Raw genomic sequence first — 15441 nt, 5'->3', positions numbered from 1 at the left:
ACTGAACGGATTTTGTGCCAGGAGAGAGGATTTGTGTTAAGAAAATCATTCAAAATTTTAAATTATTTGATGCTTTCTGGGGAGCCCCGGAAACACACGTCTTGTTTGGTTCGACTGGCTACTGCGGATCATCATGCTTAAAAAATACAAGAAAGTGCGGATTGTTTCTTCCCTCCTTGACATAATAAAGATGTTTGAGAAGTAGAGAACCACAGAGATGCATCACCAGGGTCATAAAGACCTGCTATTATTACTGCTACATGGCGCAGTGCGTTTCCCTCCATATATACCCAGGCTGCGTTCCATCTCATCTCAACCCCGACGCTAATTCAATCACCAGGCCTTTGGCTGAGGAGATACTGCACCACCACTATGACTTTATTGTCTCCACCAGGCCGAAGGCATGTGGGGAGAGTATGTTTTGCACTCCGTCCGTCCGTGTGTCCGTCCGTCCGTGTGTGTGTCCGTCCGTGTGTCCGTCCGTCCGTGTGTCCGTGAGCAGCTAATCTCGGCCACCGTTAACCCGGTCGATGCCAAATTTTGCACACACACTCCCTGGATGCCAACGATGAACCTCTGCCCCATACTTTCCACAACGGCCTGTTATAGCGACACCAGGAGTCCGCTTTGTGCAAAACAAGTTTTTGCACAGTACACCTACAGATTTTGTCCAAACATCACGCAAATTGGTACACAGTCTCTCTAGAGCCATTCAACGAAACCGCTCTTTCAGATTTCTCAGACTCCATCCTGATTGGTTAAGATTGGCTTCCAAAGTTCACAGGAGTGCTCAGTTTCAAACAAAATGCTGCAAATCATGAACACATCGCGTGATTTCTGTGAAATTGTGCACCCACATTCCCACTAGGCCGAGGACAAAATGCCACATGAACAATTTCAACTCAGACTCAAGGTGGCGCTATAACTGGCCGAAAAGTGCTTTTACCTCTAACTGAACGGATCTGTGGATAACTTTGTATGCCAACTCCCTAGAGGCCAAGGAAAAACCTTTGCCTGGAATTTTTCACATCTGCTCTTTATAGCGCCACCAGGAGGCCGACATATGTAAAACACATTTTCTATTATTACTCCTTCAGATTTTATCCAAATTTCACGCAAATCGGTATACACTATCTCCATAGTCATGTGATCAACACGGAGCGGCACCATTTCCCATCTTCCATCCTGATTGGCTAAGATTGGCTTCCAAAGCTCACACGATTCGTCCATTTCGAAAAAAGGCCACAAATCACAAACACAGTGTGCAATTTCCGTTAAATTATACACGCACATTTTCACTAGGCCGAGGACGACATGCCACAATTTTTTCCTCAAAATCAGCCTCACGGTGGCGCTATAACAGGCCAATTCCTGTTTTTAGCTATAACTGCATCGATCTGTATACAACTTATGTATGCACACATGGAAAAACATTGTACCTGCATCCCTCCAACACGAACCTCCGGCCCAAATCTTCCTCAACAGCCTGTTATAGCGCCACCATGAGGCCACAACCTGACCTGCCCTGGTGGAGACCTGTGCCGATTGGCACTTTGTCTAGTCTGTGTCTGTGTCTGTGTGTGTGTGTGTGTGTGTGTGTGTACGTTTGTATTACGATACTTGTCCTGATCCTCACAAGAAAAAGGGGGGGGGGGGGCAGAAAAGGAGGTGGGGAAAAATGTTGTTTTAAACATTATCATGATCACCATCATCCGTGCAGAAAGTGACGGCAGAGTAAATTGAACGAGATTGTGTTTAGGGATGGGATTGGTTTAGGGGTTGGCGTCATAGTTGTTGACGGAAAAATAGCTCACAAGCTTGTACTGTAGACTATAACTATTTTCAGCTATTGCAATGGTGTCCTAAAATGCAAAATTGTTCTCACAAGTAGGCAATACAAATTTGTGTGCATGTGTGTTTTCATGATTTCGTAACAATATGCATAAATGTCCTTACAGAGAAGATGTGCGCACACAAAAGTGTACACACACACACACACACACACACACACACACACCTCTCTTTCACGGTAATAGCCTGTCAAGCAAACAGAGGCACCTTGTGTTTTATCTACAGACGCAGTTACGCGTACGCCAGGTGACACCAGAACAAGAGGGTGACAACCTGTCACAACCCAGCCAGATATGGCCTCTCCTCACTGACATGACAGTACATTTGCTCATGGGACCTGCATGCAGAACCAGGCTTCAAGGAAGCTTCGCCAGATACCAAGTACAGCTGTTCCGATACCAACACCAGTATCAGACAAGTACACGATACTGCCTAGAATGCTGGTATCGGATAGAGTATGTCAGTCTATTCTACAATTCTGATACCATGTTATTTATCACATGATGATATGTCATTTACACAGATCAATGATTTATTTTGAATGATTCAGTTGACTAGACCTTACCCATTCTGAATATATGAACACCAAATTATGTACAGTGTGGGTAATGCGATGTAATCAAGTGTAATAAGATCACATTACTGATTGGGAGGAAATTGTCCTGTCTCGCTATAGCGCATGTAGGCTACGCTATCACATTTATCCCCCAAAAAGCAAGTTTTTAAATGCCGCATTTTCGGCGCCCCGTATGGATGAAAATGAATTGCTTTGGGCTCTCCGTTGAGTAAACCAACCTCGACATGTGAATGGTGATCAGCTACATACTGTATACATTTTGACATGAAAACGTCTGAGCAGTTTCTCTGCTAAGTTGATATGAGCACCAATCTACGGGTTGATGTAATGGTGGTTTCCCTGCTAAGTTGATATGATCGGCCTTCCCTCGGAGAGCTGCTCCGGGGTGGTAAATTATTAGTGGAAATAAAATTACCTCCTATATAATTCATGGATATCAATTTCAACCTGTGCTGCAACGGCAACAAGCAAGTAGGGAAATAAGAATTAAAAACAAGTGTTGGGAGAGAGTCTCCATTGGCGTTTGTATCACAGCATGCATGTACACTTTAATTTAGACTTTACATTTTACTTCCAAGGCTTAAGGGATTAAGAGCTTAAGAAATTATAATAAGAGAACTTTTCCATGCTTTTTGTTTGGGTTGTTTTTTAACCACCGAAACAGACCAGTACTGAAACATCCTATTGTGTTCAATATCTCAATATCTAATATCAATATATGAATTCGCTCTATCAATATTAGAGAACACAAATTTGGTGTCTAGGCCGATAATATCTACTGTGTTAATTTAACTGTGAACTTTACGTGAACACTGAGGGTTTTACTGTGTACAAGCCAATAGCATAATGCCGCTAACTAAATAAATTAGTAAGTACATAAGACGGAGTCGCTTATTGTCGGTGTCGACCAAGAGTGGGTGTCTATCCCTTGGGAATCTGATTGCTGAGGTTATAATAGGGGGAAAACAATTACTATTGCCGTTGGCAAATTCTTGTTAACCCAATCCTTTATAATTATGCTCTTTTATATTTTTCCTCATTTGTCATTCCCACATGGACACGCACTTGATGACGCCAACTCTTCGACAACGACTCTGCGACAACTCCGCCGGCCAAGCTCTGTAGCTTTGGTTGCTGACAGTGTGAACGCAGTAGTGTTGACTTTGTCGACTAAAACTATGATGGAAAATGTATGACTACTACTACGACTACCTTTTTTCACAGATAAAAACTAAATAAAAGTTCAACTAAACTTAAACTATATGACTAAATATACTGACAATTTTGTCAACAAATAATAAAAATAGACTGACATGTTAGGGAGGGACTAGTGGAGAAGAGATCCAGTAGAACTAAAAGACCAGTCAGTTTGGTTGTGTGCAGGTGTCACTCTCCGAAAATAGCCAACCTACAAGCTCACAGCGTGTTGCACAGCCAAGTCTAAATCAGGCATTTTAACGCCATCAGAGGGAGAGGTGAGGGGGGGTCGCTGACAGTGTGAACGCAGCATGAGAGACAGAGGTAGGAGTATGTTCACCGACAGTGTGAACGCAGCATGAGAGACAGAGGAAGGAGGAGAGACTTTTATATAGATCAATCATAGACGCACCGTACGTGCAAAGCTGTTTCTAAGACATCCCCGGTGCTATAATCCCCAAATAATTATTGACTTCTCTCCTGGGGAAGTTCAATTCCATCTCAGCTTCCATTTAGGTATATGATAAATCATAACTGCAAGGTTAGACGGGAGTCGAGTATTGATCCGCGCAGCCGAGAGCGGCCGGTACCCTTGAACTCAAAGCAATAAATGAAGAGCAGAGATTTGACATGAGGGAAGTAAGGAACCGGGGAGGAACATTAAGATTGCTGCAGAGTGAGAGATCACAGTCACTAGAGTTGTTCCGATACCAGTATCGGAAAATGCTGCCTTTACTGCCTAAAATGCTGGTATGTCCCAGTATGTCATTCTATGCCCTTCTGATACCATGTAATCTGGTGATGATGATGATGTGTCATTTACAGTAAGCAATTATTTCTTATTTTGAATGCTGCGCACTACGGTTTTATACTCTTACTGTACCATTTACTTGTACAAGTATTGTGGTGCTCATACTGTGCACAAATGTATTAGCCTACATAAATATTTGTGTTTGAACACAAAATGTATTTGTAGAATCTAAAATCACGCTTTGCGCGCACGCTGTGCGGCCCTCCACACACAATCATTCTACAGTTGTGGCCCCCGACCTAATCTAGTTGTATACCCCTGATCAACAGTATGTTCCATGTGTATGTTTCACTTCCTGGGATGTGAAACCTTTACCTTTCAGTCTCTGTGGTCTCGACTGTGAGGTCATCACACTGTACTAGGTTTTATTGCATTCAAAAGTATGTGTGTAAGAACAGTCCAAGATTAGTATTTTTCTAAACTACAGTATGTGAACGACGTCAATAACGCAATAATGTGGAATGAGTATATAAACAGAACAACGTCTATTATTTTTCTAAACACACATTCATCCAGCTCTGGTTGAACACACTCCTTGTCAACCCAAGTCCCAGTAGACCGCTTTTCCATTTGCACCTAGACTTGCTCCTTCTACAAATAAAGCTTGACAAGATACATCACTTCTAACCGCTCCCCGAGCAGCCTCCGTCCTCCTCTTTCTTCTCCCCTCTCCCCTCTTTCCACCAGTGGTGGAAAAACTACTCCATATTCTAAATTTCAATCAATACCATCATACTCTGTTCCAAGTTAAAGCCTAGTATTCAAAATGCACTTTATTAAAGTACTCATTGTCCCAATCTACTCTGTAGGGCTGGATTATTTTGTTTTGTACAAAGAAATTGTAACTAAAGTTTTCAAATAATTGTAGTGGAGAAAATTGGCAATATTTGCCTCTAAAGATGTAGTGGAGTAGAAGCAAAAAATACTCCAGTAAAGTAAAATACATCTATATCTATAAATGCACCAAGTCTCTGTACGTGTGTATGTAAGTATGTTTGTAATCCACGTAACTCGAGAACCATTTGACCCACCGACTTTTGACACATGCATTCCACACCACCACAGGGAGTGCAGTGCCCAGCCTTGGGCACAGGAACCAGCACAAAAGCCTCTGCCCAGGCTCTGGACAGGGCCCAAATTAGCCCATTGATCACACCTGATCACCCCTAGATCTCCATTTATGGAGCTGGCCTGTTTTGACATCACAATGGTGTTCTGACATCTGCATAGACTATATTTGGGCATGCCTGACAAATAACTCCATATATGGGCATAAGAGGGACACAGCCATGACTGGGTGGGGCATGCATTCCAACTTGCATCGTTCCAAGTAGGCCAGTGCCTAGTGATACATAATTACGCATATACTTAAGTACAGTACTGAGTAGTGAGTATGCCACTGCTCTCCACCGTCTCCTCTCTCCCATGCCTCTCTTATCATATTTCCTCTCTCCTATCCTATTTCCTCTCTCCTACAGTATGTCTGCTTTCCCTAAAACCAAAAATAAATGTGGGGATTCAAGTACATCATATTTAGAACAAACTCCCAGAAAACTGCTGCCACTCTTATTTCCTATCACACACACACACACACACACACACACACACACACACACACACACACACACACAACCACACACAACCACACACACACACACACACACCTCTGCTGCACTGTAACCGTTATGTTTATTGTTTAAGTGTGGTTCCTTGGTTGGATGTCCTGTGTACAGCACATTGAATTGCCTTGTTGTTGAAATGCGTTATAGAAATAAAACTGACTCTCATCTCCTCTCACCAGGCTCCTATCCCCACCCATCCCCTCTCTCTCCTCACTCCAGTGCCTCTCCTCTCCTCTCAGCACCGTTGTTGTTGCACAACAACACTCTGGCTCTCGTCTGCTTCAGGTGGGTGGTTGGTCTCTTGAAGCGGTTTGGAAGAAATGAGATCTTTGTGGAACTAGATTGGACGAGGAGGGGGAGGCGGCAGGCCGGGCCAGACCCCTCGCGAACCACTCTGTTTTCAATATCAAAAGGAGACACGGAGCGGAAGTGTGTGAAAACAGATTTGCTACATGGATTTATTGTGACCGTGTGTGTGTGTCTGTGTGTGTGTGTGCTTTCAGTGGAGAGTGGGGAGATGTTTATTATGTGCATATTACTGTATGTGCAGATGGCGGTGTGCATTTGACAGGTGGTCTCAGCCGTGTGACATAAGGGGTCAAAGCAATATCGTTCACAACACGACAAGCGACAAACCTGGACCTGGACCTAGTTCCTCCACGAATGGGAGGAAAAGTGCTATAAATTAGTTACTGATTCATATGGAAAGAAATATATAAATGTAGTTATTGAGATATTATTCACGCGTCACTTCCCCTCCCCTGCCGGCCAGCATGCAGGGCCTTTCGGCGGCCCCTTCGGAGCGTCAAATATCAAAAGGTCAGGAGGTTGAGAGGCATATGGAAGCCATATGGAAGTCTAATAACAAACCTGTGTATATACGTTCATCATTTATTCATAGTGTGATTAAATGTTCACTCTGTGACACTCGGGGCACATGCACCAATACACACTCACACACAATCTTTGCGACTTTTGAAAATGCTAGCATATAACAGATTGGTTCTTAACCTTTTTTCAGGCCGCGGCCCTCCACCCTGACAAGCACTTGGAATTGCAGTTGAGTTGAAGGCATTATATTTAATTTAAACCATTCAAACCGGGAAAGTGACATTTGCATTGGCTATTAAAAAACAAAATCACACCTGCAATGTGAAGTGAGCGGTGCGTTGGAGTCTACAAATAATGATAGTGGAGTAAAAGTACAATATTTGCCTATGAGATGTGGTGGAGTAGTAGCTGGTGTCCTGCTGGGTGTAATAACAAGCACACTTGTTGACTTATTAGCACATGGTTGTAATTATCCCCTCCTCCCTGGTGTGGGTGTGTGCGTGCATGCATCTGTGTGCATCTCATTGACCCTCCAATGCGACCCCACTTAGTTGACTGCACCGCTCACAAAATTAACGTGCAGATATGGGCCATTCTAGTGTGAAATTTGTATGCTATTTAGGAAAAAACTTTGACCATATTCATGTTGCACCAGATCTAATGGACACATATTTAGTAAAGGCACAGTCAATTATCATATTGTATTTTAATAATGTATTGGAATATCTTTCCTCTCCCAAAATGTGTCACTACCGAAACATAGACTTTTTTCTTTTTTTTTTTTTTTTTTTTAAGATATCTTTTTGCGGCTTACGCCTTTTATTGATTTTTGAAGGGACAGACAGTAGGCTGACAGGAAACGGGAGAGAGATGGGGGGATGACATGCAGTAAAGGCCGTGTCGGGTCCGGGAGTCGAACCCGCGGCACACTGCGACTGGATTACCAGTCCGGTGCCCAGACCGTTACGCTACGGCCTGGGCCGAAACATAGACTTTTACCTTTGAATAAAGATACTTATTTTAATCCAAAAAAAAATCAATGCCCCCTTGTACAGACCATTTTTAAGAATGTAAGTAGGTGGTTCACAATTTTAATATTTTTTATTAATTATTGAGAGTAATCCAAATCTAAACGCGATATTCTTTGTAAAATGTATAAAGTTGATTATATTGATTTCAGCATTATTGGTAGTTGACATTACACATACACCTAACCAATCATGATCTTAAAATATTGGTCTTTGATTTTAGACAAAACAACCAGTGTTTCGGTAGTGACTGCACTGTTTCGGTAGTGACTGCACTGTTTCGGTAGTGACCACAGCATTGTCTTTACAATGCGGTGCCATAGTCACTTAACTATTTTGCTAAATATTAACTCATATCATGCTTTAGATTTGCTCAAGCTACTACTAAACTACTACTACTGCCTGATCACTTTGGTGCTAGGTCGTGTGGAAGCCCAACAAACCTCTCCATCTCCTTTGCCTGTATTCTCACTCTCAGTCTCTCTCTGACACACTTTTTACATTTTGTTTTGGTATTTTGGACCACATGATGAAATAGAAATCAGAATTAAAAAGCATAAACATCATGTCACTAATTACTGACTAATTGTTTTGGTAGTGACTGTTTCGGTAGTGACAATTTTATCTAGTTTTTAGCTTAACTACAATGCTAGGCAAAAAATACAGCTTTGAACTGATGTACATGGAAAAAAACATCACATTTAGCAGAAAAAACTAAATTGTTTATAATTTATGAGTCTTTGTCACTTCTTGGTGAAGAGTGTGGGGGTGTGGCTTAAACCAGGCTCCATATAATTATGGACTTAAACTCTTTGTGTTTTCGGTAGTGACATGAAAACATGGGACAGTATTTTTTATATAAAGTTTTTTTTATAAAAAAAAAAAAAAAAAAAAAAATCAATTTCATTATTTCAACTTCCCTATAAAATAAATCGAACACTAAATTGTTTTTTAATATGTGTTTTTTCATTGTGGGACTGCAATTTGAACCAATTTGGTAGAATGGCCCATATACAAGCTTGCTTTGAGCCGTGTACATCTGCTAATTTTGAACTTTTTCAGAAAAATCTTGAAAGTGTGACAACAATTGTTTATTGAATGGATCCCCATTCAGCTGAAGCTGGGGCGACAGCTCGTCTTCCTACAAAATTAATTATAATACGTTCTACAAAATTAAATACATGAAAATACATAATAACAATTCATTCTACAAAAATAAATACAGCATAATAAGAACTACTGATTTAGAAGGCATTTGTAGAATCGTCCTCATATTGACACACACGCACACGCACACGCACACACACGCACACACACGCACACGCACACACACACACACACACACACAGAGCTGTCCACACAGATGCAGCTACATATGGAGCTATAATGAAGTCTTTAGATGAAGCACTGGATTAATTGAAGCATACAAGACATGCTTCAGCAGAGAAGGCAAGTAATTAAGGCCTTTCTACACTCACTGTTTGTGCGCGTGCGCACACGCTCGCGTGCATGTGAGCATGCATGAGAGTGTATGCGATGCGATGCGTAATGAGATATACACGCACACATACACAACACCCAGGAGACACATACTATAGATATTACAGATTAATTTCAAATCCATTAAGGATAGCTTGTGTGGATCTGAATATGTTACAAAGTCATTAAATATAGATTATACATGCACTGCTGTTTCATCTCTCTATTAAAGGGAGAGACAAAAAAAAACTCCAGGAAGTGATGCATTCTATAACTGTAGAAAAATAGTGCCACCAAAAGCAGATGGCAGTGGCGCGTGCGTGCGCCACACAGACAGTACTATTATTATTTTTTTACTTAAGTAAAAGTATCAATACCTTATTGTAGTACAAGATGGTATTACAAATTTAATTGTCATTGTCAATTAGTGTCATTAAAAAATCCAAAAAGTACCAAAAGCAAAAGTACTCATTATGCAGAAGAGCAGAAGGTCCCATTTTACACGTTTCCAAATGTATAAAATGGTAAAAATCCTTTGAAAATAGCAGATTAACAAGCTGATTAGCTTGTAGATCGTCTAATGTCTAATGTTAAGTATATATAGCCTATAGGTCTGTGGTTTTTGTAATAATAATCTAAATCTACAATGTAACTAATAATTAGAGTTTTCAAATAATTATAGTGGAGTAAAAGGTAAATATTTGCCTTTGAGGTGTAGTGAAGTAGAAGTAAAAAAATGAAAATCAGAAGTACAGCTATAGCTGTAATCAGCCAGCTATAGCTGCAGAATCAAGCAAACGGCTAGCACCTGATGCCAGGTGCGCTCCAAAGTTAACCGTTTACGGAAACGGCTGTATCACAACGTCGGAGCTCGAATGTGGACCTCACGTCGATGTGTTTGACACATGCTTAACTCTTTTTTGCCACACTAGGTGGCAGCGGAGCGTAGCTAAGCCTTGCCAGGGGATTTTCTTAGATTTGTCCTCAAGTTCACTTCCTGTTTACCAGCCTCCAGACCACCATTGTAACGATCGGATATTATTAGCATTAGCTCACGCGGTTTATCACTCGCCAGAGACGTTAAAGTAGATGTGTGAGTAAATCACATGTTGCTACTGGCACAGGTGCAGTTTGATGTTGTGTTGTTTGGATAATGGTCTGGTGCTCCGTCTGTCATACAACAAATTAAATAAATCATATGGTGTGTGAAAGAGTATCGTTTGATGTGTTGCAAGCATTCCATTTACACATTATATTACCGTACTTGGCCATATTGAGTTGTCATACGGATTTGTTATTGGCACAAACTGCACAACTGGCATTACCTTAAATATTTGCATGGTGTCTTTATTCTCTCTCGTGTCAAAGTTCCCCCCCCCCCCCACTCCTACCCACCCCCCTAATGTGTTTAAGGACAGGTGACTAGAGAGGTAACACGTGTGACAAAGCCTTAAGCGCAGACTAATCCTGTCTGTCGAGTTATTGTACAGTGTACATCTGCCATTTCTCACTCTCAACTCCTCTCACCTCTAAAGTACCCCCCCCCCCCCCAACCCAATCATCTAAATGTGTGTATTTTTTATAATTCCATCCTTCAGAAAATCCCCCAAATAGCGTATTTGGTAGACCCCTGGCGAGAACAAAGACTTTTAACCCTGCTCTGTCTCTCTCTCTCACTCAACTCACTTCACTACCCCACCCCCCTCCATCTCGGTCGATTTATTCCACTTTCTAAATTATTTTTTTTTTCTTACTCCTTCAATCTTCTTCTCCGCAGCCATTCAGGGCTCGGGCGGGCGGCGGTCTCGCACCACGCTGGCGGACTCCGCAGTGCATTGTGACAGGAGGCCAAATGAAAAGCCCAGGAAAAAATCTCATCTTCTTATGAACGCTCCGAGGCGTTCAACCGCTCAAAAAAGAAAAAGAAAAAGAAAAAAGTTATTTCCCTTCTTCGCAGGCATTGACACAGGAATGAAAGGAAAAAAAGTGAGCTGTTATTTGAAGACTAGGGGAGAATGTTTAAGTCGAAGAATAATCATACCGTAGTTTGGAGGCAGAATGAGCCTGGGAATATGTGTATATGTGAGAGAGAGAGAGAGAGAGAGAGAGAGAGAGAGAGAGAGAGAGAGAGAGAGAGAGAGAGAGAGAGAGAGAGAGAGAGAGAGAGAGAGAGAGAGAGAGAGAGAGAGAGAGAGAGAGAGAGAGAGAGAGAGAGAGAGAGAGAGAGAGAGAGAGAGAGAGAGAGAGAGAGAGAGAGAGAGAGAGAGAGACAGAGAGAGAGAGACAGAGACAGAGACAGAGACAGAGACAGAGACAGAGACAGAGACAGAGACAGAGACAGAGACAGAGATAGAGAGACAGAGACAGAGGTGGGTGAAATATGTGCATTAATGTGTGTGGGTGGTTGAGTACCTGCATGCCTGCGTGCACATGCTTGTATAGTATGTGTGTAACAGATGTGACTGCCAAACAAATAAACTATACCTACTTTGACCTAAAACATCAGCAAAACAGGGAAGTACAGGGAACTTCAAGCTGTAAGCTGTAAAGAACCTGAGAGACAAGGCAAGAAGGGCCTTCTATGCCATCAAAGGAAACATAAAAATAGACATCCCAATTTAAAACTGGCTTACTGAACCAATTTGACTCTATAGTTGTAAGATCTGGGGACCGTTAGCAAACCAAGATCTCGAAAAATTGAATAAACACCAAACTGAGACCCTACACACAGAATTCTGCAAATGCTCCCTCAGCCAGCTGGTCCTGGAACTCTGTGCACAAACACAAACAGAGCCACCAGATAGAAAACCCATTGAACTAAAGGAGCTAAAGGAAAGCTATCTGACACATTGGAAAGAGGCAACACAAAAGCAGAGTAAACCTGGCTTTAAACAGAGAATACACTGTGTCAGAATACCTGAGCATCGTGAAAATCTAGTCTTGGCTAATAGTGGTGGACAGCGACAGAGACTCGTCATGATTCTGGCTCAAACATAGCCCTGTACTTGCCAGTGTAGAAATAAACACTCTCACAGAGATACAGTTAAAAAAGGGATAAAACAATAAACAAGAAAAACACTAATTACTTTTGGTTTAAGCTCTGGGACTTGATAAACTGATCCAGATCCACACTCTTTTACTTTGTAAATCTGTGATGTGACAATAAAGCTGATTCTGACTCCGCCGGTGGGTCTTAATGAGCTGATCCTCTGCTGTAGTCATTAAGCTGCTTTTGGAATCAAAGCAAAAAGCCTCCTCAAATAACCATGTGGCCTCATATCACACAAAATACCAACAGTTATGGTCTAAGTTTTTCACAAATATAGATATTAGAATAATGAAAAATAAACAAGAAATTATCACATAGTGATATTAGTCAGGTTTCACCTGACAATTAATGTAGCAAAATGTAGCAACCTTTAGCTTGTTTGGCTAACAGCCGATGTAATCTACCTAAAACCGGCCGAAATCCTCACGTGCACGCTTTCTCACACACGCGTGCGCGGTCTTTATGTGCATCGCTGCGTAAAATGCGATATTTCGGGCTTGATTAGAGCTTAATTTAACATAGTTATTAAAATAAACAAAGATAGCTTAGCATCCCGGACATCGGACTGTGTAACACAGTGAAGAAAGCTAGCGGATGTTGTGATCCGTTGGGGCGGAAATGACATCACCAGATTCCCTCTATTCGGTCAAAATCGGCATAATGATGAAGTTACCGCCACCATCAGGACTGGGTATAATACAAGTAAGACGCGCAAACGCGTGAAGCGAACGCAGCTCGTGTGTGTGTGGTTGTGTGTGTGTGTGCTACATCTGCGCCCTGTGTGTGTGTGTGTGTGTGTGTGTGTGTGTGCGTGCGTGCGTGCGTGCCACAGCTGCGCCCTCTGGTGGCGGGCCGGTGGTGTAACAGCGTGACACCACACAGCGTGACACACACACACACAGACACTCAGCCCCTGCTGTCATAGTAAGTGGCTCACTGCGTTCGCAACTATAGGACAGGGGTCCTCAACTAGAAATGCTGAAGTTCCACTACTCATTTTTGAAACGCGGGCCACGCAGCGGCCAGTGGAGAGCGGGGCTCTATGCCTGTTTAGTACAGTCACACCAAGGCAAGGCTTATACAAATCGGATCCCCTCCCAACCAACCAATACTGGGGTGCAGAGTATGGAAATAAAATGTTTCACAAATATTCCCCTTTTTTTTCTTTCGACCTTCCTCAGGCCTGAGCTAGGTCGAAAGACCGAAACGCTGCATTTGACATTAAATAAAAAGCTCTTGAACCAGCAAGTGACAGTCTGCGGGTCTCCCTCCCTCTCTACTGGTTACCTAAAGTGAAAAGGCGTGGTTACCTAAGGTGAAAAGGTGTGTTGTAAGAGAAAGAGAATGTGTGGTAATGGTGGTTACCTTGCAGCTCTCCACTCTTGCTGTACAGCTCTCTCCTCTGCTCCCTCAGGTAGGCACTCATGCTGATGGCGTGGGATGACGACTCGAACCTGCAACACAACGCAGAGCAGAGGAGCCAGTCAGCACCACAGTTGTTGCTGGAATTTTGTTGCTTTTTTAATTTTTTTAATTCAGATATGCCAGTTAATTCCTCCCCACACACATGTCTGTGTGTTGTTACTGTTGTAACAGATTTGTGTTAATTATAATCTTCCAACATTTTATTTCCAGATTGTTTTGAAATAATAATAATTCCATACTAGAAGGCTTTCTTACCTTTATTTGTAGTTGTTACGTGATGTCCCCACCAAAGAGGTCCAGGTGTTATTTTGTGCATTTTTTGAGCGATGGAAATAAGCGAATTAGCACAACACCCCATATCCCCATTCAATTCAAAGAGGCTTATGGTAGGGGAAATAGCCAATAATGCACTTTTGCACAAAATAACACCTGGACCTCTTTGGTGGGGACGTAACAACTAAAGGTAAGAATGCCTTCTAGTATGGAATTCTCCTTTAAAGTGCTCATATGGCCTCTAGTCGCTTCTTTTCCTAGACCTGGTTGCTTTGCTGTGGCTTCATGTTCTAACCAAGCTCTGCCAAAACCACAATGTTCACAGAAACCAGGACTCCAAACACACAAAGACAAGACAAGTAGTAACATAACTAGTTACTTTTTCCAGGTCGGTGATGTCGTGACAGTTAATGACATTTGAATGGCCGCGTTACTATTAGTTACTTTATGTGAAAATGGACGACAACTTCTGAGGATTAAAGGTTCCTCGATCTGACTTAGATTCTCACACTAGTCATTTAATTAACTCAGAGCCCGCCATTAGCGTGAATTTAATTGTTTTGTATGTCTTATATTGGCCTTGGCTGTAATAATGATTGATTGATTGTATGTTTTATATTAATTTAAATGTGATAACTTTGGATAAATTAGGACTGTTCTACCGTCAGTCGATGCTTCCTATATCTATATGAGTAAGAGCGCCAAGGGGTGGTTTGTTGATTTCTGGAACAAAGTTCTTATATGACACAATCTAAGATTGGGAAATCCAATACAAAAAAATAACACCCGGGGAAATAGCGCCCTCTAGTAGCAGTGATGTCAGACTTTGGTGCTCTATGGCACAACAAACAACACTATAATGGCCAGTGCAACAGCAGCAGGAAGCATCGAGGCGGGCATTCAAGGGCAGAATGAGCTCCTTACTTGAAGAGGTGCTGTTTGACACGCTGGGGTTTCTTCTTGGCAAAGAAGGCGGCGAACTCGCTGCCCGTGCTGGCATAGGAGAGCTGGGCAGAGGGCTCGGCCGCACTGCGGCTGTTCTTTACATCAAGGTAATCCATGAGCAGAACCTACACACACACACACACACACACACACACACACACACACACACACACACACACACAGGATACAATACTTGGACCTCAACCTCAACATTTTAGGACAGCAATATTATGAAGGCATTTTTAACCGTAAGCCTAAAGAAGAAAAACAGCAGATCTACATGCTGACAACGCAAGATTATATAGGTCGGCTATTTTTCATGATTAACTCTAATTCCAACACCTAAAGCTGAT

General features: G+C 42.1%; 1 protein-coding gene across 1 annotated transcript in view; it reads right to left on the bottom strand.

Annotated features, from left to right (window-relative positions):
- exoc4 (exocyst complex component 4) overlaps positions 1-15441 on the bottom strand; it is a 165092-nt gene that overhangs the window by 101415 nt on the left and 48236 nt on the right. Inside the window, exons 9-10 of the mRNA XM_083757731.1 lie at positions 15068-15213; positions 13811-13899 (exon numbers count right to left, since the gene is read on the bottom strand). Coding sequence (XP_083613857.1) covers positions 13811-13899; positions 15068-15213 — 235 coding nt within the window. The remainder of the gene's footprint in view (positions 1-13810; positions 13900-15067; positions 15214-15441) is intronic.

Source organism: Protomyctophum parallelum, assembly GCF_964188405.1.
Source record: "Protomyctophum parallelum genome assembly, chromosome: 22".
NCBI classification, from domain to species: Eukaryota; Metazoa; Chordata; class Actinopteri; order Myctophiformes; family Myctophidae; genus Protomyctophum; species Protomyctophum parallelum.
The sequence above is the reverse complement of the archived record's forward strand: the minus strand, read 5'-3'. Positions and strand labels throughout refer to the sequence as shown.